The 26,237-nt window shown below is 30.8% G+C and overlaps 2 protein-coding genes across 2 annotated transcripts in view; both read right to left on the bottom strand.

The window, feature by feature from the left end:
• LOC141909685 (17-beta-hydroxysteroid dehydrogenase 13-like) overlaps nucleotides 1–26,237 on the bottom strand; it is a 146,740-nt gene that overhangs the window by 29,097 nt on the left and 91,406 nt on the right. The window lies entirely within an intron of this gene.
• Nucleotides 1,188–20,799, bottom strand: LOC141909905 (uncharacterized). Its single transcript, XM_074800588.1, has 4 exons — nucleotides 19,875–20,799; nucleotides 18,351–19,743; nucleotides 17,368–18,256; nucleotides 1,188–2,567 (listed from the first exon to the last, which is right to left on the bottom strand). The coding sequence occupies exons 1-4, from the start codon at nucleotides 20,797–20,799 to the stop codon at nucleotides 1,188–1,190; spliced, it is 4,587 nt and encodes a 1,528-aa protein (XP_074656689.1).

Below are 26,237 nucleotides of genomic sequence, written 5' to 3'. Positions count from 1 at the left end.
CTAGCTCTTTGGCCGTGTTTAACACTGACGATATTAGGTGATGATTTGCCCTTCCCCCTTTTTACGTCGTTTTCTGCATGATGAGAAGGTTCTTCCGAAAATGATTGATGGGGATTCATACATTAACACTTAAACCCCGATGTTGCAACTGACAACCAAGAATTTTGTTTCTCATATTCCAAACTGACTTTATTCGACCATATCGACCAAGACGAAAAGACGTTTCTACAATATGAAATGAAACTTTACAAGTTTTGTGATTCAATATACAGAAAACTTACTTCTAACATGCAACTGATAAATAAAGTTACGAATTATCTTGAATTAAACTTACGGAACAATTGAGCCTTTTGACAAGATATTGCTAAACCAAAAACCAGCTGCGTTCAAATATGGCTACCAAGAATGACGTAAAAAAGCCGAAAAATTATAAGAATAATAGGTGGCAGCACAATGCAGACATATGAAGTTACAAACTTCGAACTAAAGTAACCATACAAACTTTAAACTACAAGAGCCGAAACGTGGCGTCAACATTCCCGGCACCGTTAAACACTTTATGTGATTTAACCAAACAAATATACAACAATATAACAACGAAACACTCAAATAGGTACATGAATTACATTAATGTTCATCATATAGGTAAACACTAAGTTACTTAGTAAACCCTAAGTAATACATTCCAAAAGAACGCACTTGTTCACTGGTCGACTAACTCGGTTGACTTTGTTTTAAGTTTAACGCTTCGAATCAAACTATCACTTCCGGCATAAGGTTCGATAACGCGACCTAAAAGCCAAGACGATCGATGCGACTGATCATCTTCGACAAGAACGATATCGCCTTCAACGAAATTCCTCTGAGGGTTGAACCATTTCTGTCTTTTTTGTAACAATGGTAAGTACTCGCGTACCCATCTTCTCCAAAAAACATCGGCCAAGTATTGTACTTGACGCCAGCGCCGACGAACGTACAAATCGCGTTGAGAAAAACTCCCTGGCGGCAATGTTGGTCCGGAATGCAAAATCAACAAGTGATTTGGAGTAAGTGGTTCCAAGTCAGTAGGATCATCGGAGACGCTCGTCAACGGACGACCATTAACAATGGCTTCGACCTCACACATGAGGGTTAACAAGCTATCATCGTCGAGAACCTGTTCTTTCGTAATCGCGCACAAAACACTTCTAATCGATATAATGAGTCTTTCCCAAACACCTCCCATATTTGAAGGTAAACTCCCATTCTTTCTCCTTTTGCAACAAGAACTCCTGGATTTTGTCTTGATTCCAGTTATTGATGGCATCTTTCAGTTCACGCTGACCGCCCACGAGATTAGTACCGTTGTCACTTCTGATCTTCTCCGGCTGACCCCTCCGCGCGATAAAACGCCTAAGACCGGAAATAAAGGAGTCGGTATCCAGGGAATGGCATACTTCTAAGTGAACGGAGCGACTTGCAAGGCAAGTGAAGATGCATCCATAACGTTTCTCACGCACACGACCGCGTTTAACCAGAAACGGACCAAAATAATCAAGTCCAACAAACGAAAATGGTGGTTTATCAGGAGAGACGCGATCCGGCGGTAAATCTGACATCTTCTGTTGTGAAAGTTTTGCGTTTCGTTTGCGGCAATTTATACATTTCGATATAGTTCTCCACACAGCGGATTTACCATTAACAACCCAAAACTTCAAGCGAATCTTAGAGAGCGTATACTCACGACCTCTATGCGCATAGATATCATGATAGAACCGTACGATTAAGTCAGTGATGTGACCATTCTTCGGTAATATTATAGGATGTTTCGATGACTCGGAAAGCTCTGAACGACCAAGACGCCCTCTTACGCACAACAAGTTATTAATCTCAACGGGACTCAGCGCGAGTATTGACGATTGTTTGAGAGTGGAACCGTTGAAAGCTTCTGGAAACGCTCTCCTTTGAACGTAAGACAAAATTGCTCTCTCAGCTTCTCGGAGCTCACCAACTGAAATCGGACCGTTAGAAACATCACCATGATCACGACGCATAAGTTTACGCTTAAAACGCAATATCAAGGCAACGGACTTTTTAAGGCGCGACCAAGACGAGAATAGTGCGAAATAGCTCATAAGAACATCGTTGTCCAAATCAAGTTTACACGACGACGCGCATGCTTTAGACGACCTTTTAACCTCAACGTCCGACGATTCGACGACGCCTAAATCAGGTTGTGTCGGCCACGATTCCTTAGTTTTCCATAAGAAATCAGGACCTTTCAGCCATCGACAATCACGATTCATTTCATCGATACTTAAACCGCGGCTGGCGTCATCAGCAGGATTTAGCTTTCCATCAACAAAGTTCCATTGAGAAGGCTCCGAATGCTCACGAATAACGCCAACTCTATTAGCAACGAACACTTGAAATCGCTTATCCTCATTACGAATATATTTCAACACCGATGTGCTATCAGTCCAATAGAACGTCTTATCAACATCAAAGTCTAACTCTCTCGTAATTATGCAATCTAGGCGAATCGATACGGTTGCAGCAGCTAACTCGAGACGCGGAATAGTCGTAAACTTCAGAGGAGAGTAATAGGGATAATAGGCTTTCAGGCCAAAGGTCGAACGGTCGAGCTCGTAAAAAATGAAAAACATGAACATAATTACAATTTCTACTTGAATTACTCGCGAAACTCATAAAAATGAAAAATAAATTCTCACACACTCGAATTTATTTTTCATTTTTATGAGTTTCACTCCTAATTCAAGTAGAAATTGTAATTATTTTCATGTTTTTCATTTTTTACTCACCCGCCCGTTCAACCTTTAACCTGAAAGCCTATTATCCCTATTACTCTTAAAATAATCATATAAATGAATAACATTTAAATTGACAGATTATTCAATGTAAAAGTATATATTTACAACATTATTTCAATATTACTATTTGTGTGAGTTAGATTTTTAAACATTAAAAGTGTTAGTAAAGTGTGATTGAAATAATGCATAGCTGTTTATACTAGAACATGATTCTATTTGAGCCTATATACATTTCATGTAATGAACTATTGAATAAATCTATAAATTCACAGCTGTTACAGCTGTTACTATGACGCCGAGACATATGAGTCATTATTACAAACGTGCAGAGAACACTCTAGAACCGGAACCAGATGACGTGGCAAGAAATGAACAGGCGCTGTAACATTATGCTCAGGATATTCTATCTCTCGAAACGAAATTAGGAGTCTATAGTTTACAATTCTAAATCTAAATGTAAGTACTGTTTTTTGTAGTTATTAGGGCTATTAAATATGAAACCTTTAGATATATTTAAGTGTATTTAGTATATCCTTTAGATGGCTGGAGTTGCCGCTAATATCTTTTAGATTAATAAAACGCCATACGCATCAAGAAGTGATAGAGAAACTCAAGATACTCTTTCTGACTGAGGAATCAACAGCAATGGATATCGAACCAATAGAAATTAGCACAAGAATCGCTAAAAGATCGACGAAGAAACTATATAAGAATTTCAAAAACATTAAGACTCCAATGATTAAGTTTAACATTTGTTGATGTAGTTAAATATTTACCGGCAATTGAAAAATGTTTGTAATTATAAATTGTATTTATAGAAATCAAATGATGTATTGGAAGAAACGGCCGAACAACTTGTATAATGTATTGTGTAAATCTGTTTGGTGAATTTTTATGTTCAGTCGTTTCAATTATGATTCGTTTCAATTATGATTAGCGCATGCGCATTAAGCAAAAGCGCGCATGAATGCGCGGTTTGCTCAGTGGTATGATTTAGATATTTCATGTCGGTTGTTTCTATTTACATAATTATATATTCATTATGTAAATATAATTATGATTAGCGCATGCGCATTAAGCAAAACCGCGCATGAATGCGCGGTTTCCCTTATGCGAACACGTTTAGATATTTCATGTCGGTTGTTTCTATTTACATAATTATATATAATTATGATTAGCGCATGCGCATTAAGCAAAACCGCGCACGAATGCGCGCTTTTGCCTAATGCGAACACGTTTTGATATTTTCTGTGTTCGGTTGTTTCTATTTTACATAATTTACAGAATGAATATATAATTATGATTAGCGCATGCGCATTAAGCAAAAACGCTCCTATAAGAGCGGTTTGCCCAGTGGTATTATTTAGATATTTCATGTCGGTTGTTTCTATTATGATTAACACATGTGCATTAAGCAAAACCGGACATCAATGGCCGCATGTGACGCATGTAACGCATGTGTTGTTTCTATTTTACAGAATTTATAGAATGAATATATAATTATGATTAACGCATGCGCATTAAGCAAAAGCGCGCATGAATGCGCGCTTTTGCCCAGTGGTATTATTTAGATAACAAGGAATCGAAACAATTTATCAAAAGCAACGAAGGATGAAAAAGGATGACGTTGGTCGAAGAAATGGAAGAGGATTCTAAAATATTAACCAATTTAGTAAAAAATACATATAATAAATGGAACCAGAACAACCACAAATTATCAATATTACAAATAACACTGGTGTTATAAATATATATTACAAGAAGTGTGAATTGGATAAATTAGCTTTAACAGAATTTAGTAAGCGTAAGATTAGCAAAGATAGTTTTCAATATTACTGTAAAACTTGTTTTAAACTATATACCAAACAATATCGAGAAGATAATAGAGAAGCTTATAATGATTATATGACAGAATATATGAGAGAAAGATATCAAACAGATCTTAATTTTAGATTGAAACAATGCTTAAGATCTAGATTAACACAATTATTCAACAAAGAAACGCATTCAGAAACATTATCTAATTTATTGGGTTGTTCAGATGAATTTCTCAAATCATGGATTGTATATCAATTCGATGATAAAATGAATATAGATAATTATGGGGATTATTACCATATTGATCACGTGTTACCGATTTCTAAATTTAACATGAATGATGAATACAATAAAAAACTTAGTTGGAATTGGAAGAATTTAAGACCTTTAGAAAAGAAGGAAAACATAATTAAATCTAATAAACTAGATTTACAGTTATATTTAGAACAGTTAACAAAGGCAAAGAAATTTATTGATCAATGGAACAATGATCCAAATAATGAACAATACGTTGAGTTTTTAATGAGTGGTTAAAGAATAATAGATTTTGAATAAAAAATATTAAAAAACAATAACTTCAACTAGCTAGTGAATTCTATTATATTATTAATATTTTCTTTTCAAAAAAGAATACTCAAAAGTTAGAGAAAGTGAGTTATGTTATCTAGTTTTCTCTGGAAGACATTTCGGGATAACAACATGGGTTTTAAATCAAAAATATAATTCAATTGTTAAAGACTTTAGGGAGAATATAAGATTTCTAGTTTTATTTTATAACAAAGATAGAAAATCTATGCAACAATCATTGGAAGAAAATCAAATTATACCTACTGAATTACATGATGAATATATGAATAAATTAAAGAATAATAAAGGTTCAAAATTATTACTGAGACTACAATTTCCCTATGAATATAAGTTTATAAAATAACTACTTATATATCTATGTATTAGATACCCTATTAGATACCCTAATACCTGATACCCCATTAGATACCCTAATACCTGATACCCTAATACCTGATACCCTATTAGATACCTTAAATACTTAAAACCCCCTTTTTTAAAATAAATATTATTTATACAATTTTCAACCAATTTGTTTTTATTTTTTCAACAAATATATGAATAAGTTTGAAAATAATAAGGGTTATTTATTATTACTGAGGTTTCAATATAAATTTAAAAAAGAAATATAATTTAAGGTATTTTCAAATAATATGTATTGGATACATATTAGATACGTATTAGATACGTATTAGATATGTATTAAATACCTTAATACCTAAAACACCCTTTTTTATTTACTATTATTTTCAACCTTTATTACTTTTTGATTGTTAGATAATTACTTTCTGAATCACTTTCACTATCAGACCCTAACAAGCTATTCAATTTCTCTACCGAATCTTCTTCTAATTCTTCATTATTTTTATACTAATTCTTCGCCCTTTTTACCGCATCATCAATAGTTGTTTCATTGTTATGCTTATTCATCCTTTCTATCACATCATCAATAGTTACTACTTAATGTTTCATAGAATCTTTATTATCAATATGCTTATCTGTAACTATATCACCATGTGGGTGCCGTATGGCGCCATTTTCATTATCATCTTTATTAGTGTTTGCTCCTAATATTTCATTTACAGTGTTTGATCCTAATATTTTATTAGCATCGGTTAAATCTAATTCATCTTTATTAGGTGTTGCTAATAAAAAATCTTCATATAATTCTTTACCATTTACTTTTTTATTTGAAACAAATTTTGTAACATATTTAAATGCGTGTTCTATAAATTCTCTTAAACCAACACGTTCTATAACATTAGTAATATGTGAATTTGTATTCATATGTTTATTCCAATTTGATGGAGCGTTTGAAAATTCACCTTTACAATAATCACAATAATTTCTATTTTCACTAACATTTAATATTATTGCATTATTATATGTAGTAGGTATTACATTATTTGATGTAGAGGGTATTACATTATTAGATGTAGTAGGTATTACATTATTAGATGTAGTAGGTATTACATTATTAGATGTAGTAGGTATTACATTATTAGATGTAGTAGGTATTAAATTACTTAAATTATCAACAACACCATAATTTATAACTCATATCTTTAACAACGCTAGATAATACAATTTCATTAACAGGAGCAAATTTTATTTCGAATATAACGTCTTCTTGAATTGCATATTTATATAAAGGCGCATTATTATTTATCAATTCAAAGTCTAATGGAATTTTATATTTGCTTCCATAAATCTTTTTTATCAAATTATCTGCGGTACGAGTTTACTATTGCGTCATTAGCTCCTGATCTTAATTTATTTTGGTTTTCTGATTGGATTCCTTGAAATATCATATTATTTCTGTTTTCTTTAGTTAACCATAAATCTTTATAATGCATAAATAAATTATAATCATCCAATGAGAAAACTGTTTCTGGACCAATCTTTATAGTTAATTTTTTAATCAAATATCTTCCAACATTATCGACAACATAATTATTATTATTACCGATTACTTTTATATCGGCTGATAATAAATATTATTTGGAACATAAAAAGTATTTTGTGTTAATCGAGGAATTCTAACATATAAAGTTTCATCGGGATTAATATTAGAAGGGTTATGAGTAATTATATGATGTGATCTTTCTGCTTTAATAGCATTAGATATTCTAGAAATCTTAGAAGGACTTATATAACTCCCACTCATTTATTTAACAAAAAAATTAATTATTTATTTTTTATCATGTTTACTTACCCAAAAATAATAGCACTTACAACTGTAATTGAAAATAAAATAATATGTTCAGCAGCAAAGTTAATAATGTTTCCTGCAGATTTCAATATAAAACCAACAATTGATGCAATAATTCCTGGTAATGCTGCAGCAGATTTCTTTGATAGTTCCCATAAATATTTTGCTAATTTCTTTAAACCATCTTTAACTTTATCTTGTATAGAATTATTATCATTCGGGGGTTTATCTGGTTTATTGGGAGTAGGAGTAGATTTTAAAGCATTTGATATCGCTAAACCAATTGTTGTAAATTACATAGTTACAGCTGTTAGAATTGAAAGAATTGTTATTCCTTCAAACTTAAATAATAATTTTATTCTATCTTTTAGTGATATGTCAGAATTTGGTTTTAGTATCAACTCTTTAACAACAACTTTAAATCTATTAATACAATAATCATATGATTTTAATAATAATTTCATTTTTTCTTTTTCAAATTCTATGTTATATTCTAAATCATCAATTTCTTTTTCTAAATATGCATTTCTTTTTTTAAATTCAATTTCTTCAATAACTTTAAATTCTCTATCTAATTCTAATTGTTCTAATTCTTTTCTGGTGTCAAATAATTTATTTTCTAAAGGTTTAATTTTATTATATCTAATATGTTTTTCGCGCGCAATTTTATCAGTTTCATTTCGTATACTTATTATTTCTCTAATTGTTTTTTTAGAAAATATATTTAAATCTTCTAATTGTTGATCTGTTGCATCAAGTAATCCCTTCGGTAAAAGTTTTTCAGTTTGAACTTCTCTTGAATTAAGTTTACTAGTTTTGGAATTAATAACTTCTTTAGGAATTGTTTCTGGTTCTTTAGGAATTGTTTCTGGTTCTGAATTTTTATTGATTATTTTAAATAAGTCATCAATTCTTTCACCAAATACTCTTATATTATCATCTTTTTCTTCTTGTGTAATATCAGTTATTTCATTACTATTACTTATTCTTTTAATTCTAGATATTTTTAAATCACTCAAAGTTGATTTTGCTAATATTTTGTTTAGTTTTGTTCTTTGATCAGTGATATCAATATAATAACCACCATCCAACTGATAATAATATTTACCTTTAAAAAGTTTTAATTTTTTTACTAAAAATCTGGCGACTTTATCATTTATATTATACCCAGATCTTTCAAATGCAGGTTTGAATTTATAAATATATTCATAATTTTCTATATTTTCTCTTTCTAAACCTGGGTCTAAATTTTCAGTAGGTATTCTCGATCTAGTTCTTCTATCATGTTCATCTGTTGATGGGGCTTTAGAACCACTATCTGCTTAATTAGAATTATATGATGATTCATCATCATTATCAATATTAGTTTCATTAAAATCAGGTTGTGGTTCATCACTTATACCGGGTTCATCACCAAAAGTACCCATTGGAATATCTTCTCCACCTTCTGCCATTTACATAATAAAAAAATTAAAATCTAAAATATGATATTCCTCCGATTACAATTCCTATAAAAGTTATAGCTAATTTAGTATTTTCATGGGATTTATTATCATCAGTTCGTGTAATTATATCATGTTGTATATTATCAGTTCTAATATTTTCTGATGTATTGTAATCTTTAATTTTAGAATCATTATTTAATTTAATATTATTAGTTTTAGTTTCAGTTCATTGAATGTTTTTTTATTTTTTTCACCTTCCATTAATTTTGGAGCAGTAATAATCTTTTTATTTATATCATTCAATCCAAATGAATTATTTATTGTTGCTGTTTTAATTAGATTATTATAACCAATTATATTTCCCATCTTTAATACTAAATCATTAGAAATAATTAATAGATTAGGGCCTATACAATAATTTAATCTAATATGTGATTTATCTAAATAATTTTGATATCTTACAATGTTTTCCGGAATCGATCTATTTTTATCATTATGAATTGAATCTTCAAATAATACTTTAAATTGTTTCTGCGCATCGAAAGAAGTGTTATCATTTCCAATTATTGGGGATCTTGTTTCAACTTGCGCACCTAGAATACATATCAAATAAGTTCTAATAGATTGATTTATTCTTTGTATTCCAGCTTTAGTAAAACCTTCACTATTTTCTAAAATGAAATTAACCCAACCATTATTATTTTGTTGTTGTATATTATTATAATATTTTGGTAATTCATTCCAATTTAGTGTTCTTTTATCTGAATTTTTCATTATTTTTCCAAATTCTTTAGTATACAATATTCCTAATCCACCCATTGTTCCAATTTTTGCTCTAAAATCTTTATTTGAATTAATTTTAAATTCATTACATATTTCATAAAACTTAGAAAAATTAATATTATTATTCAATTCTTTAAAATATTTTGAACCTGGTAAAGGACATTCTAATTCATCTAATATTAATTTTATTTGAAAATATGTATGAAATCTAAAAAGTGATAACATCAATGGTAAACTTGGTTTGTTTAAATGATCATTCCAAATAATTCCACAACCTGTTGTTGCACAATAAACAGCAAAATTTAATTGGTTCTGCCAATACTTCATATTAGATTTTAATAACCATTGTTTTGCCTCATTTAAATTTTTGAAACTGATTGTATACACATGAAATACATTTTCCATCTTTACATGAAAATTATTACTTTCAGTAACATAAATATATAAATCAATTAATGAATTTAAAACTTCATTTCTATATGTAATATCTTTATTAAAATCTATTGCAGGAATATTATATTTAATTGATTTATTATATTGGAAAGCTTTTGGAAAACTATCTACCATTTATTTTATTAAAAAAATAATAATTTATTAATTCTTTTAATAATTTATCTTGTTCTTCAACTGTTATATGGCCATTTAAACTCATTATATAATCTAGTGTATTCTTCAATTTATTAATTTCTTTTATATTAGTTTTAATTTTTTCTTTATTACTTTATTACTTTTTATATTTAATTTAGAACTTATGCCGGTTAAAACACTTGATGATAATCCTAACACACCAATTGATATAGCTAAAGGTGTTAATGGACTGAATATTGCTAGAAATGTTATTACAGAACTAATTGTAACCGAACCGCTTATAATCAAATAATATATAATTTTAGATTTTAAATATTTTTTCTTTTTTATCTTCAAATTCTAATATTTGTTTTTCTAAATATATTTTTAATTTAGTTTTATTAATATCATGAGGAATTATATCAATATTATCAACTTTATCTTCCATTTATTTAGCAAAAAAAATTACTAATTAGTAAACTTATAAGCAACAAATATAACAATAACAGTTCCGCCTAAAATCCATATTATTTCATATTTCTTCTGTTCATTACTTGGGGTATAATAATCTGATAATTTAGGTTTGTATAGATGTAATTTTTCTTTATTGGTAACTGCGTTATATAAACTCATTGCATCATCGACTGATTGAAAATCACTATGTGAAATCTTCTGATCATATAATTCCTTGTTAATATAATCCATATAGTTTTGTCTCTTTTCTCTATATTCTTCTGCTGCTTTATTGTATTTCTCTAAATCTAAGTTACGTCTTTTTAATCTATGTTTAAATAAATATCCACCACCAGTAAATGCTAAAGCGTTAACAATTGCCGATCCTATAATAGTTATAACTGCAGAAGCCATTTATTTAGTAAAATAATTATGCATTTATATGGGAGGAATATATTTTTGTTTTTCTAAATAATCAATAGTTAAATTAGATAAAGTAACTGCTAATGTTAATTTTAAAATATCATTTATATTAAATCTATCAACATTAACACTTCCCATTTTAAGTACTTTTTTAATACCATTGAATAACCAACAGTTCCAACTGATAGTAATGCTCCATTATATAATCCAGTTATTATCCACTTATTATCACTCATTTATTTATCAAAAAAATTACTATCATCAAAATATTTAGTTAACTTATTTATGATTAATTCAACATTTATTTCATTACTAGTTTCATTTGTATATATTTCAATTATTATTTTTTTAATATCATCGATGATAAAATCTTCATCTAATTCATAAAATATTAAAGATTTTCTAATTAAATTAGTAATCTTATCTACATTAAAAGTTTCTTTATCTATTGTTGTTTCATACTCAAATGTTGTTTCATTAGAAAATGTAATATTTTTGATATGTGAAATTACATCATTAATGTTAAATTTCATTTCTTTCTCATGTTTAAAATCAAACCCAAAACATATACGCGGTCCAACATTAAATTCATTTATATAGTGAAAAAATTACTCTCTACATCTTATAACTAATTCATAAATTACAGGAAAGTTATTCAAATCAATTAAATATCCATTATGATTTCTTATTTCTAATTTAAAATTGTTAAATTTAGGAATACAAGGTTTAAAATCACATTATGTTAAATTATAATTTATTTGAGTTCCAAATTGTTTAACATTTTTCAGCGGTAAAATATTTAGTATACCAGAACTACAAATTGTTTCTTTAGTTGCTTCGAAAGTTTTTGTAGGCTCGATTAAATTGCAATAAATATAAAAGTGTGTAAAAGGTATTATATTTGAATTACCATCTATGTTTCCTGTAACAGTATCTGGTGCAATTCCTAGCAATTTAGCTAATGGTTTTTTTTACCATAAATGCATGTTGACTTTCATCATATACCTTTATTTTAATCTTATTTGTGCTATCACTTTTTATAAATCTGATTAAAAATTTATCATCTCTTCTAATTTTCAACCGTGCTCTTCTATTAATTTCTTGAGCTAATGTTTCTAAATTATATAATCCTGGTTTTAAAATTAGGTGAAACCATTTATTTACATTTCTAATATGAATCATAAAAGCATTATCTTCAATAGTTTTATCCGTTATATTATAAAAAGAATTACATAAACCTATATTAACTAATTTTAAATCAACACAATTCTTAAATTCTCTATCTAATTGTACTAGTAAATTATGAGATTTATAATTTGTAAGTTTTCTTGAATCAACAAATATTCTGTATTCTTTTAATTCCGCCATTTATTTTACATATTTTCTTATTCGAAATCTATTTCATGGTGCCCCTTTTCATTCTTACCTTTGTATACGAAATAGAAATCTCCAGAACATATTTCTTCTAAATCTTCACTTGATAATCTATGAAATCTATCCGGTAAATATGTTCTGAATTTATGTGTACTTCCTTTTAATCGTTCATATTCTAAGTGTATAACTAATTTATCTCCATATTTGTTAGTAACTGTATCAATATTTGTAATTAGATATTTCTTATGGATTATTAATTCTTTTAACTTCTTAAATTTATAATCTACTGATTTGACATTTGAAGTATCTTTTATTTTATTTAAGAATTCACTGTGTGCTTGTTTACTCTCCATTTATTATACATATTTTTATTGAAATTTGATTAACACGTTAGAATTCTTTTCATTATCTCGTTCTCTTTTGTTTCTTCTCTTTTAAATTTTAAGTATTCATCTAAATTACAACCATAAGCAACTGTATGAATTCCATCATCCAGAATATATCTTTTATCATCAAATGGGTTTAGACTTATCTTTTCAATTTCTGCAATAAACATTTCATGATCTTCAGATCTTAAACATCTCATCTCATGTTTTCTAACTTCTCCATTGAATATACAATTGATGTAACCTTTGAAATGAATATTCTTTTCTACTACACTTTTAGTTATTCCTTTTAACTTTTTAGATTCATGTTCTTTAGTTTTATATGAATACATTTTAGATCTAATACCAATGAATTCAATCATTTCTTCACCACCTAATTCATCCTTAAACTTCCCTGGAACTTTGTTATTATCATTGCTAAACAATTCATGATCTTTAGGATAGTTACTAAAATCAAAATGATGTTTTAATGTTTTTAAATCATCAGTTATGTTATCAGTTTTTATCATTAATATGTAACTGTCGGTATCAAAATATAATATTTCTATATGTTTTTCTCCAAAAAGTGGTTGTAATATGTTATAATCAAATTCATACATAAGTAATTTTGATAATTCTAAAACTGATGCTCCAACATAGATTGGTTTATTAAATTTCATTGATGTTCTTCTCATCTTAACTGCAGCTTAATTTTCATCAAATATTCTGTTACCAATGAACTTAGGATATGATTGTAAATGCCTTATCCTTTTGCCATTACTTACTAACTCAATATCATTTCTATTTCTAATATTTTCACAAGTCTTACCATAGAATGCGTTATTCATTAACTTGAAGAAATCTTTCTCGAAATCAGTTTTAGCTTCAGTTCTCTGTTTGGTGTTAAAATCTATATATTTTTCTAACCACTTAGATTGACTAAATGAAATATATCTATGTACTTTTTTTTAGAATCATTCCTTGACTCAAATAAAACTTTAACATTCTATAATGTACTACATAATTATATTTATCTTCTTGAGTTACCATTAACTTTTCTGTATGAATATGATTTTCGGGTTTAATTCTTTTTTGGTAATTCGATAATTCTTCATGAGTTACAGTTTTATGTTCTGGACAGTATGCTAGATTTCTAGATTTAAATTTAATATGTTCAGGATATTCTCAATCTACAACAAAAAAGTAACCAGTATCTGAATCATCTGCAATATCTAGAATTCTTTTCTTCCAATCAAATTTGTCATTATTTTCATTCTGTAAAACTTCAGTTAATTCAAATACTCCATAAGGTTGTGGTTCCATCATTGCCCATCCATACAAATTATTTGCATCTATATATAATAACTTATATCCAGGGTTATCATTTACATTGAAATATCTATCACCTAATACACCTGAAACTCCTCCTCTTATAGATTTTTCAAATAATAGTAATTGATCTATATTTGTTAACAAATCCATTTTTATATCTGTAAATTTTAATCCACAATCCCATGTTAAACCTGGTGATGAATAACAATGACATGGATCAATATTAAAATATCTTAGGTTAACATCTCTAAACCTTTCGAATATATCGGTTAATAATAATACATCTGATTTTAAATATATATCTACTAATTGCCCATGATTTTCTATTTTGAAATGATTCCAAATATTCAATGTTCTATTATAGACTTCATCTTTAACATATTCATTTTTTAATTCATCATAGAATTGTTCTTTTAATAATTCAGTTATATTGAAATCATTATGATTTTTATAGAAAGAATATGGAATTGCGCCTTTATATCTCATTAATTGAAAATCATCATTATTTGGATAGTGTTGTTTTGGATAGTGTTGTTATAATCATCATCAACTAATGATTTTGATAAGTTATGTAATGAACTATTTAAAAATCTATATGAATTTATAAATCTTAAACACCCAAATTGGAATGATATATAATTCTCAGATGTTTTAGCTAACATTCTAAATTTATAAGTTGGTATTTTTATCTTTTGATCTATTTGAATTTAATCTTTCTATTTCATTATTAATTTCTTCTATTTTATGACATAACTGTTTGATGAATAAATGTGCATCATATCCTGATAGATTATGAAATATAACTGGTACAAAATTAATTTTCTTCGCTTGTAAGTTACAATTCTCATGCGCGGCGCCTCTAAACTTTCCTTTCAAATGATCATGGTCTCTTACTTTTTTATCTGTTAGATTAAATAGTTTTTCGCAATAATAACATTTATCTGAAAACTCAAATTCTTCTTTATCTTCTTCTGTCATTGTAATTTCTATATTTGTATCTAATAGTTTACTAAACTTCATTTCATATTCAATTAATAAGTCGCAAAAATGATTGATAACATTTTCATTTCTATAATTATAATATTCACTTTTGATTAGTTCTGGATAATCAGATTTAATATATAACCCGAAAGCTGCAGCTGATTGATGAATCTTTTTAATAGTATTTGTTTTTGGTGGTTCATCTGAAAAATCATTTTCATTAGAATTTAATTTCTTTCTTTTATAATATATTTCTTTTCTATCTTGATCAGTTAATTCTTTATTTAGTGATTCAAAATCTCCATATATTACAAATGGTACTTTATTTTTGTAATCATATTTTTTGAATTCTAATATTTTATCTTTTTCATTTGGTAAAACTAATTTACAATAATCATGATTTTCACATAATTGTTTATGATTTAATAATGTACTTTCATTACTGAATCTATGTAAACATTTTCTACATAGATATATTTTATTATGGTGATCTTTTTCTGATTTAAAAAATAAATCGATTTGTTTAATCCACATATAATGATTCTCATAATATAGTATATCTATAACATCATTTGAATCATAATCTTTTGATAAATATAAAGGTTCTAATCAATAATGTTTTATATTGTTACCTTTTGTATTTGGTAATTTGTTTAAATCAAATACATTTATCTTTATATTATTATCTCTTTCTATTTTTGGGACGTTTTTAATTCTATAAGGATACTTATCTATCTTATAATTATTTTTAAATGGTTTATAATGAGTTAATCTATAGTATGTTTATTATAATCTTCAACTGGGTGTAAGCAACTTATTATAGCCCATAGAAAACATTTATCATCTTCATTTTGTACATATATTACAGCATTAGTTTTAAATGGTAGTTTAATATAACTCGATGCTTCAATATCTGGTTCTTTATAATATGATACATTATTTTCATCAATTGGTTTTGATTTAGTTAACTTATTATATTTTGTGTTATAAACATGTAAAGTCATAAATATTATTTCATCAAATATTAAACCAGATCCTTCAAAATATGTCTCTTCTATTTTAGTTTTTACTTCATTATAATATTTATCTAATTTATCATCTATATGTTGTTTAGATATAATATGTTGTGAATGAGAATTTATATTATATATTGGTTTATCTTCAGATTTTATGAATTTAACTTTAACTGATATACTAATTTTAGGATATTCAACATCAGTTATTATTTTTATTATTTCTTACATATTTTCTAAATGTTTTTTATTTTCTTCTAATGTTTTTCCTTTATGAAATTTAAACTCGATAGCTGCTGGGCCAATATCACTTTTGAATGCTTCGGTTATCTCTATATCTTTTTTATTATCTTATGAATTAATATAATTTCTTACATCTTCCATGTATGGTCTTTTATTGTTTAATTTATTTTTTATGCTTTTAATTGCCTTCTGTTTCTTATCATTATCTTTATCAAAATAATCTTCACCTAAAATATCATTATTCATATTTCTAATATGACTTTTAGATTTTAAATGTTCATTATAATATCTTTTATCACTGAATGATTGATTACATGTATCACATTTGTATGTTTCTTTTTCATTCTTTAATTCATCTAATTTAGTTTCTAATATATCATGTTTATATTCTAATTTCAATTTATTCTCTAAATGTGTTTTAGTTTTATTGTGTCTTGCTTTTTGGGATTTATCTATATTGATATTACATGTTGGACAGTAGTACTTATTTGCTTCCATTTTAATACTAAATTTTTTATTAAAATTGATTTTAGAAGTTCAATGATTTATATCATGCATTATTTCAATCACACTTTACTAACACTTTTAATGTATAAAATCTAACTCACACAAATATGAATATTGAAATAACGTTGTAAATATATACTTTTATATTGAATAATCTGTCAATTTAAATGTTATTCATTTATATGATTATTTTAAGAGTAATAGGGATAATAGGCTTTCAGTTTAAAGGTTGAACGGGCGGGTGAGTAAAAAATGAAAAACATGAAAATAATTACAATTTCTACTTGAATTAGGAGTGAAACTCATAAAAATGAAAAATAAATTCGAGTGTGTGAGAATTTATTTTTCATTTTTATGAGTTTCGCGAGTAATTCAAGTAGAAATTGTAATTATTTTCATGTTTTTCATTTTTTACGAGCTCGACCGTTCGACCTTTGGCCTGAAAGCCTATTATCCCTATTACTGAGGAGTTACTCGTGATTTTCCCGTTACGAAACTACAATGAATACGGTCGCGATCATCCAATAGGCGAATATAAGACACAGAACCGTAACCAGCCTCTGAAGCATCAGAAAAATGATGCAGCTGAACCGACTTAACCTCTCCGAATTCGCAAGGCTTAAAGCATCTCTCGATTGCTAACTTTTCGATCTTAGATATGTCAGTTAACCATGACAACCAAATCGCTCCGTACCGGTCGGGTATTGGATCATCCCATCCAAGCTTAAGACGGCAAAGCTCCTGCAGGAGCGATTTAACGCGCAGAGTTAGAGGAGCCGTAAAACCGATAGGGTCATACAGAGTGCTAACGCTAGCTAATATACCGCGACGCGTTTTCCTTGCATCCTCTCGTGCGTTGACTTTAAAACAAAACTCATCAGTGTCCATATTCCACAAGACACCGAGAGCGTGTTCGAAAGGTAACTGATCAAAACTTAAATCTTTAACTGTCTTAGCTCTATCAGCTTCCGGAACAGACTCCAAGACGCGACGCGAATTCGAAGATACTTGAGTTAATCTGAAGCCGCCCATCGCTAAAACTTTTATCACATGAGATAGGAGATCAACGGCAGACTCATCGGAGCATACAGACTTCAGACAATCGTCCACGTAAAAATTGCGCAACACAGTATCTATAACATCGTCACCAAACACGTCGCGGTTGTCAATCGCGGATCTCTGAATAGCAAAATTAGGGCAACTAGGACTGGACGCAGCACCGAATAAATGTACACGCATTCTATACTCTACTATCTCGTGACTCGATGAGAACCATAGGAATCTAAGAACATCGCACATAGGAGTTACCCGAACTTGATTAAACATCCCTTCAACATCAGCCATAAAAGCGACTCGTTCTTGCCTAAAACGTATCAATACGCCAATTAATAGGCTAGTTAGATTCGGTCCTTGCAGGAGATTATCATTGAGTGAAATACCATGAAATTTAGACGAACCTGAGTTTGTTTTTTCGCGGATGGTATACAGGGTGATGCGGATGGTACCAAACGAGCCCATCATTGCGATTTAAATCTTCATCAGGAATCAATTCGCAAAACCGGCAATTAATCATCTTATCGACGAATGCGGTGTACTCGACGTTTAGCTTAGGATCCTTATCGAAACGACGTTCAAGCAAATCAAATCTATGCTTGGCTAAAGCGCGGTTATTAGGCAAGCTCGGTTTATCATGTTTCCAGGGCAAGCTTAACTTGTAGTGACCGTCGTCGGTCAGCTTAACAGTTGATTCCATGATAGTTAGCGCTCTTTTATCATCATACGACGTATCGGATAAGTTGTTCGTATTCAAATCGTTGAACTCCATGTTACAATAAACCTCGAACTGTTTGTTTAGACTTTCGTCGGACTTGATTGAACAAGACTTGATTGAACATGACTTAGGCTGCGATCGATTATTCTTCGTGCATAATGGACCATTGACCGCCCAATCGAAAATTGTTTTCACCGCATACGGACCACCGCGAGAACTCGATCTAACTTCAATTGGCTCTAAAGCTAAGCTGTTGTCACTGCCAATAATTAGACTCACCTCGGCATCAACTCGTGATAGAAGTACACCGTCTAAGTGTACCCATCTGTCTATTTCCTCCTGCCTAGGAATATCGCTACGATCAATTGGTAACTTTGGCTGCGAATAAACATCATTAAAAACAAGCATTGAGTTTTCCTCCAAATCATAAACGCGAAGATCAGCGACAAGAGAGACCGATTCGCGATCCAAAAAGTTCAATGTAAACAAGGAGTGAGCAACTCGCCTATCACTCGAGCAGCACCCTAGATCGCTTAGCAATTGTTCTGAACAGAATGTTGAATTTGATCCCGTATCGAGAAGAGCGTACGTCATCACGCATAAATCATTAGACATTCTTTTAACCTTGACAGGCACGATAGGCATACCAACAGCAACATGTGGCTTTTTGATGAAAGAACTCGTAGTACGATTCTGTTGAACAGCGACATCCGTAGGCGAGTTATCAGTAGGCGAAATGTTGGGCGCAGGAGCGTAACGATGCAATAGAATATTGTGTCTATAACCACACACGCCACATGGCATTTTTCGACAATTACGTGCCCGATGATGCACGCCGAAACAATTGAAACACAGATTGTTGGTTCTTAAAAACGCTAATCTGTCATGCATGAGTTTGTCTTTAAAACTTAAACAGTTTGACAAGAGATGGTCTTGTTTACACAGAAAGCACGAGCTATTATTCGGGTTTAATGACCGTGGCGTGACGGTAACATTCTGCACTTGTTGAGAATTCGCAGCACAACTCTTCTGTTTACCCAAACTAGCAACACCGTGAAATTTTTTATCCCGGGGGCCATCTGCAATTTTACCGAAAATAGGATGGTTGACGATGCGGGCTTCATTTTCCACGAAAACAGATATATCCTCCAAAAGTATCTCGCGACATTCAAAAGCGACATAGAAAAGAAAATATAGTCCGCCTTAGTACGCCAGCGCTTTTTCAAATCATATGGCAATCTAGCAATAATTCGCCTAAGATTATCGGGGTTTTCGATTTTACTCATGAAGCCGATTTCACGTAAAGTATTATGACAGCTTGATAGTTGCACACTCAAGTTCATTAATGCATTCGCATCCTCCGACTTAATCACGGGACCATCGATTATACGATCAACTAAAGCCGTCGCAATTGCGTAATTACTTCCGAATCGCTTTTTCAAAGCAAGCCTAGCCTCTGGATAGGCTTCATCTGGATCGTTAACGAGATAACTTTTAATTAGTTCTTGTACATCACCTCTTGTGTATTGAACAAGATAATACAATCTTTCGCGACTACAGGACGTTTTCAATTCGATCAAGTTTTCGAAAGCATTTACGAAGTAACAATAGTCACTAGGATGACCACTAAAAACCGGCATTTCAGGTTTCGGCAAGGACATCTTAACGAGATTTTGCACCAAAGAGTTCAAGTCCTCTTCGCTACGAACAGCAGTAGACCGTGACCGGTCATGGTCAATATCGCTTTGACAAGAACCGGCCTTGTTAACCGCGTCTGGCATAACTTTACTGCGCTCTTCGGTGAGGGATTGTCCCTGCTTTTGATCGACAACGTTAAAAGCAAGATAGCATTTTGCCTTTTTCCTGAGTTCATGGTACTTATCTTCTTCCCTTTCGAAATACACGAACGATTCCTCAACGCGATCCACATCTTCTTCCGGAATTAAACCATGATACTGGTCGTGGGATTCCTCAAACTTTGTCCACGCGTCAGTTAAATCCATAAGTAGCTTATCGACTTCATCGTTTCCGGATTTCAATTTTAACGCAGCTCGCAGTTTATTGCTCCTACTGGTCACTTGAGCTTTAAAACCACCTCTCGACTTCTTGAGCTTATCTTCCTTGTCCGAATCCATTATAGCAAGTTACTTGTTCCAAACAATGTTGCAACTGACAACCAAGAATTTTGTTTCTCAAATTCCAAACTGACTTTATTCGACCATATCGACCAAGACGAAAAGACGTTTCTACAATATGAAATGAAACTTTACAAGTTTGTGATTCAATATACAGAAAACTTACTTCTAATATGCAACTGATAAATAAAGTTACGAATTATCTTGAATTAAACTTACGGAACAATTGAGCCTTTTGACAAGATATTGCTAAACCAAAAACCAGCTGCGTTCAAATATGGCTACCAAGAATGACGTAAAAAAGCCGAAAAATTATAAGAATAATAGGTGGCAGCACAATGCAGACATATGAAGTTACAAACTTCGAACTGAAGTAACCATACAAACTTTAAACTACAAGAGCCGAAACGTGGCGTCAACACCCGACTTGAAGAAACGCGTACACGTACCAGTACATTCTCGAGTCATGGTTTCTTTCAAAGTTGGCTCTGATTGTCTGCGTGTTGGTTTGTGGATCAGTCCGGTCGTCCTAGCTTCATCAAATGAAACTGTCAAAGGTTTTCAGTTATGGTTTTGGAAAGCCAACGGTGTTGATAGGCATCACAACAGAGTAATGACGCGATTTGGGACAGCATTTTATTGAATACAAATGTCGCTCATAGTGGGTACTGCGGTGTTATGATGGTCTAGTCGTTTTGAAGTGTTCGCGTGTATGTGTCATTAGTTATATTCTTCAGTTTGCTCCTCCTTTCAGTCAGTTTTTGAGTTTAGAGGTAAGTGTGAATAACATACTATTCACACTGGTCACGTGTGATCAGCATAGCGATAAGTCTTCGTTTGGATCTCGAGTGGTGCATGTCGTTTGAGTTCGTGTGGGTCACGAGTGGTTTTTAGTTGAAATATTCTATGTAGTAGGAATGGATTTAAAAAAAAATTAAAACCACATTTTAACGTATAACAGGGTATTGGCTCGATCGCTACCCATCCTTAACTACCGCGGAGCTGAGGACACTGGCCAGTGTGAATAATATGCTAATATTACAAGTAAGTGTCATGTAAAATAAAAGTCTTATTTTGTTTATTCAAAAACGAAATTTGTTAGTATTTTGTGATGTCACCGTGTGTGGAGCCAGCGGTCATTATCTTTTTAAACGTATCAATAGCAAGACGTTTTTTCTCTGATTTTTTGCAGAATACCCACTCAAAACACAGATACACTCTCAAAAACCCCGGGAACTATATCCCAAGCATATCGGCGAGAGCCTGTGCATACTGCTTCTTACATTGTCACCTGATACACATGCAGTCAGAGGAGGCGAAGCCGTATACGACAGCCGTGCTATTATAAATTTCTTATCGGGGTCGTTCTCCTGAAACCTGCAAAACCTGCATACCCCTTATCGAACATATTTTCTAAAACATTTAAATATTGAAATTATATGTTTACAAATTTTTATATTAACCGCCGCCGATATTGTAGCACCCGAAAAACTTCACGCCGGCCCTACACAGATCGTAGATAGCTTCGTCATTCAACCAGCATTCCCATGTCAGGGTCTTGCTTTTATATCAGACTTCCGCATCGTTTATCCACAATTTTGACTGAATAATCCGATTTACTTATCATTTCTATTTATGCCTGCCGCTTCTGATGAAATCATACACCCATTAATATAACAATACGCCTTCTCATGACCAGGCGTAAAATTTAATTAAGAAATAAAATAGGTCCTGCCAGGTGAACATTAACTTAATCTGAGCTGATATCTATTATTCATTGTTTATAAATCGGGAGAAATTCGTTGGTACGACACGCGCACTGGTAAAACCACTGAATCCACGTGGTAAAGAACAAACATGAGCGACGGTTAATACTGATGTTAATACATTTGATATAAATGACATTTTAACGTTAGCAGTTACTTTATCTAATTTAACTAATGATTATTTGAAAAAACAACAAGAGGCCCATGGGCCTTAAAAGATTGGTAGATTATACTGTGGGATTAAGTGGTTATAATGTTTTACATCTGCCGGCAAATCTTCTATGACGATGTTGATTGGGAGGACCACAGACTTAAAGGTCTATTGTCTAGTAGGATTTTATTCCTGAAAATGAATTTATTTTCTGCCGAACGATTTAGCCTAGGCTAGTACTGTAAAACCTCATTAATGCGATTCTGTTAAAAAGACGAAACTAGTTTATTCTGATGTTTTCTATCATGTCCCAGCCAAGATATTTATATCAATCAAGATTTGGATACAAAAACCCATTTTTACGCATAAACTGTTAGGCCCCACTGAGTAATGAAAACAAAACAGAACGATTTTTCTGAATGCAATTGCAAGATCCTCGGATCTTAGAGCTCCAATGCTCTTAGAGCATGCACGCATGCTAAACGTCGCAGAGAGCGATGCCGGCGTGGTGGCACTGAGGCCGGCTGATGATTGTTTGTTTGTCTTTTTGTTTGTTTGGCTTTACGTACGTCGTTTGGATCTTGATTTCCCAAGACTATTCCTATTGGATTGTTCATTTAACATCACGACGGTATGGCCTTTGAGGTGTTGCCCGCACACTGTTCTCAGCCAGCAGGACTCGAACCCACTTGTAATTCAGCATTGATAGTGGATTCAAAAGTATCACGCCTTATCTCACTGAGCTACCGAGACAGCTCGATTCAATTCCAAAAACTTACAGCAGCGGCAAATAACCATCGCAATATTGCAATTTACGACAAACGACGCGTAAGTTCAATCACTGTTGTTTAACGCATGGAAAAGATAATAAAAGGTATTTTTTCCCGGCGCGCATTACAAAGCGAATCTCTGCCGAGTGCGTAAGAGGGTGCTACCGCCTAATAAGTGCGCAGCAGGCGGGTAGGGCGTCCTAAAAAGTAGGCTTCTATCACAATACAGCCAAATCGAATTTTACAATGTCAGTCAACTGATTGATAATACAACATGGTTGTTCTCGCCGTACTTAACAATGATATTTTCCTCCAATAAACAACCCTAGTAAAATTGAATAATATGATCTATCTTTATTGGTGATATCGTGTCATGGTGGTAGCCTACCGTTTACCGTTTCGTGTCATCATGAAATGGTTTTAACTTTAGTGACGGCGTTCCCGCACGATCACATACGGGTTTCAGTCACGAGTAGGCTGCCGTTCCACTGCTCTAGAAATAAGTATTCTGACACTGAGAATTAATCCCAAATAATCCCATGGATACTGATAGTTGGAATAACAGTGATATCCAAACACTGTGATATTTATAAACCGGAGGTACATAATTTTATGTTTTTCTATTCAGAAGAGGCTGTTCCCCATTCTTTACTGCCAATGTCAATGCGGACATATCGCTACGCGATTGTTTAACCTGCTCTTATCAACCAGATAATGAACGAGAAAAATGCGATCTAATAACTTTTTGGACCATAAAATCTGAAATCTGGCGACGCTATGTTGTGGGGAATAATTGAAACATTTTTTAATCATTTTCAGATGTTTCTAATGTTTTACGAGAACGGAGTGAAAATTTGAAGTTACTATGAAAATGAGAGGAGTAGGAGCTATTTTTTTCGTACTACTATTTTCGATCCATTTTACTAGCATTGGCATGACGTCATGGACGTCAACCAATGCTAAAAATATATTCCTCCTATAAACGCATAATTTTTGTTAAATAAATAGCATCTGCAATTATAACTATTATAGGATCGGCAATTGTTAACGCTTTAGCATTTACAGGTGGTGGATATTTTTTAAGCATATAGTTAAAAATGGTTCATTATCAGCACAAAAAAGTAATAATGATTATAAATCACATGAAAATACTAAATTAGCTATAACTTGTGTAGGTATTATAATAGGAGGAATCTTATATTTTAAATTTTTAACTTTTATAAGATATAAATGGATGTAGAAGGTGGATAAGATATTCCAATGGATACTTTCGATGAGCCTAGTATAAGTGATGAACCACAACCTGATTTTAATGAAACTAATTTTGATAATGGTTATGATACAAAATACAATTTTAATTTAGCAGATAACGATTCTTAAGATCCATCAACAGACGAGTTTAGAAGAACTAAATCGAGAATAAATCCTGAAAATGAAAATCCAGATTTAGTAACACAAAATTTAGAATATAATGAATATAGTTATCTTTTCAAACCTATATTTGAAAAATATGGATATAATGTAAATGATAGAGGTGCCAGACATTTAGTAAGAGAATTAAAGTTTTTAGATGGTGAATATTATTATCATTTGAAAGATGATTATTATATTAATATCTCTGATAAAAATCAAAATAAAATATAAGCAGAACCAACTTTGAGTAATTTAGAACCATCTAGAATTAAAAGAATAAGTAATAGTAATGAAATAGAAAATGTTACCGACACAGAAGTGAATCAAAATAAAAGAGTATGTAAACAAAGAATTGATGAATTATTTGAAACAATCAATAATGATTTAGAAACGGAAACAACTTCTGAACAGAATGTAACTTCCCAAACTAGTAACTGAAACTGAAAAACTTTTACGGAATCGATTACTTGATGCAACAGATCAAGAATTAGAAGAATTAGATATATTTTCTGATAACACAATTAGATAAATTATTAGTATAAGGCTTGCATCTGATAATAGATTAACAGTAATTTTTAAAGATTTGTTGATAAGAATTAAATTCTGAAATATCAATAAAAGATAGAATAAAATAATTACTTAAATTAGAAGGTATGACAATTATTTCAATTCTAATAGTTGTAACTATGATATTTACAACAATAGGTTTAGCTATTTAAAATTCATTAAAATATACACCAAATCCAAATAAACCAGATTAACCACCAAATGATAATAATTCTATACAAGATTGAGTTAATGATGGTTTGAAAAAATTAGCAAAATATCTATGGGAACTATCTAAAATATCTGCTGCAGCTTTTTCTGGTGTTATAGCATCAATTATTAGTTTTGTTTTAAATCCTGCTGGAAACATTATTAGTTTTGCCGCTGAACATATAATTTTATATTTAATAACAGTTGTCAGTGCAATTATTTTTAGCTTAGTGAATATGATAAATAATTCATTTTTCCTTCTTAAATAAATGAGTGGGAGTTATATATAAATCCTTCTAAGAATTGTAGAATATCTACTGCAATTAAAGCAGAAAGATCTCATCATATATTTACCCATAACTAATAATGTTTCTAGCAGACTTTAAAACAAAACTAAGAATTGATGCTATAACACCAAGTAAAGCTGCAGCAGATATTTAGATAGTTCCCATAGATAGTTTGCTAATTTGCTTCAAATCATTAACTTAATCTTGTATAGAATTATTATCTTGTGGTGGTTAATCTGGTTTATTTGGATTTGGTGTAGATTTTAATGAATTTTAAATAGCTAAACCTATTGTT

This window comes from Tubulanus polymorphus, chromosome 8 (assembly GCF_964204645.1).
Source record: "Tubulanus polymorphus chromosome 8, tnTubPoly1.2, whole genome shotgun sequence".
Classification (NCBI taxonomy): domain Eukaryota; kingdom Metazoa; phylum Nemertea; class Palaeonemertea; order Tubulaniformes; family Tubulanidae; genus Tubulanus; species Tubulanus polymorphus.
The sequence above is the reverse complement of the archived record's forward strand: the minus strand, read 5'-3'. Positions and strand labels throughout refer to the sequence as shown.